Source organism: Charadrius vociferus, unplaced genomic scaffold (assembly GCF_000708025.1).
Source record: "Charadrius vociferus isolate BGI_N301 unplaced genomic scaffold, ASM70802v2 scaffold1158, whole genome shotgun sequence".
Classification (NCBI taxonomy): Eukaryota; Metazoa; Chordata; class Aves; order Charadriiformes; family Charadriidae; genus Charadrius; species Charadrius vociferus.
This window is the reverse complement of record NW_009649701.1, coordinates 20,534-21,606: the sequence shown is the minus strand read 5'-3', so window position 1 is coordinate 21,606 and position 1,073 is coordinate 20,534. Positions and strand designations below refer to the sequence as shown.

Here is a 1,073-nt window from a genome sequence, read left to right as displayed (position 1 = left end):
GCTGTGCCATGCCATGCCACACCGTGTCACACCACACTGTGCCATGCGATGCCATGCCACCCTCTGCCACACCAGACCACACTGTGCCATGCCATGCCACGCTCTGCCACACCACACCACGCTGTGCCATGCCATGCCACACTCTGCCACACCACAGCACGCTGTGCCATGCCGTGCCACACCGTGTCACACCACACCACGCTGTGTCATACCACACCAAACCATGCTGTGCCATGTCATGCCACGCTCTGCCACACCACACCACGCTGTGCCATGTCATGCCAGACTCGTCTTGGTTGGGCAACTTGCTGCCACACCACGCCACACCACGATGTGCCATGCCACGCCGTGCTGTGCCATGCCACACCACACTCTGCCACACCACACCATGCTGTGCCATGCCATGCCACACCGTGTCACACCACACTGTGCCATGCGATGCCATGCCACCCTCTGCCACACCAGACCACACTGTGCCATGCCATGCCACGCTCTGCCACACCACACCACGCTGTGCCATGCCGTGCCACACCATGCCACACCACACCACGCTGTGCCATGCCGTGCCACACCATGTCACACCACACCACGCTGTGCCATGCCGTGCCACACTCTGCCACACCACAGCACGCTGTGCCATGCTGTGCCACACCGTGACACACCACGCCGTGCCACACTCTGCCACACCACAGCACGCTGTGCCATGCTGTGCCACACCGTGACACACCACTCCACGCTGTGCCATGTCATACCACACCACGCTGTGCCATGTCATACCACACCACACCACACCACGCTGTGCCATGCCGTGCCACACCGTGTCACACCACACCACGCTGTGCCATGCCGTGCCATGCCACGCTGCGCTGTGCCGGTCCGCACTGACCTCTAGTGGGTGCAGCCGTGCCGGGGGTGTGCATGTTGCACCCGGGCGTCACAGCCCCCAGACACCTCCTGCTCACCCAGTTTTTCCCAACCCTTTCTGCTTCCCAGTATCCAAACCGGTGCCGGATGCGCTGGGTGGCCAGGAGGTGCCGGTCCCTTGGGCGGGTGGGTGTCAGGTGCAATCCTGC

The 1,073-nt window shown here is 63.0% G+C and overlaps 1 protein-coding gene across 1 annotated transcript in view; it reads left to right on the top strand.

Annotated features, from left to right (window-relative positions):
• The first annotated feature begins 1,011 nt into the window (after nt 1-1,011).
• The window catches only part of LMNA (lamin A/C), a 6,497-nt gene continuing 6,435 nt past the window's right edge, over nt 1,012-1,073 (top strand). Inside the window, exon 1 of the mRNA XM_009890586.1 lies at nt 1,012-1,050. Within this exon, the coding sequence (XP_009888888.1) occupies nt 1,012-1,050 (39 nt within the window). The remainder of the gene's footprint in view (nt 1,051-1,073) is intronic.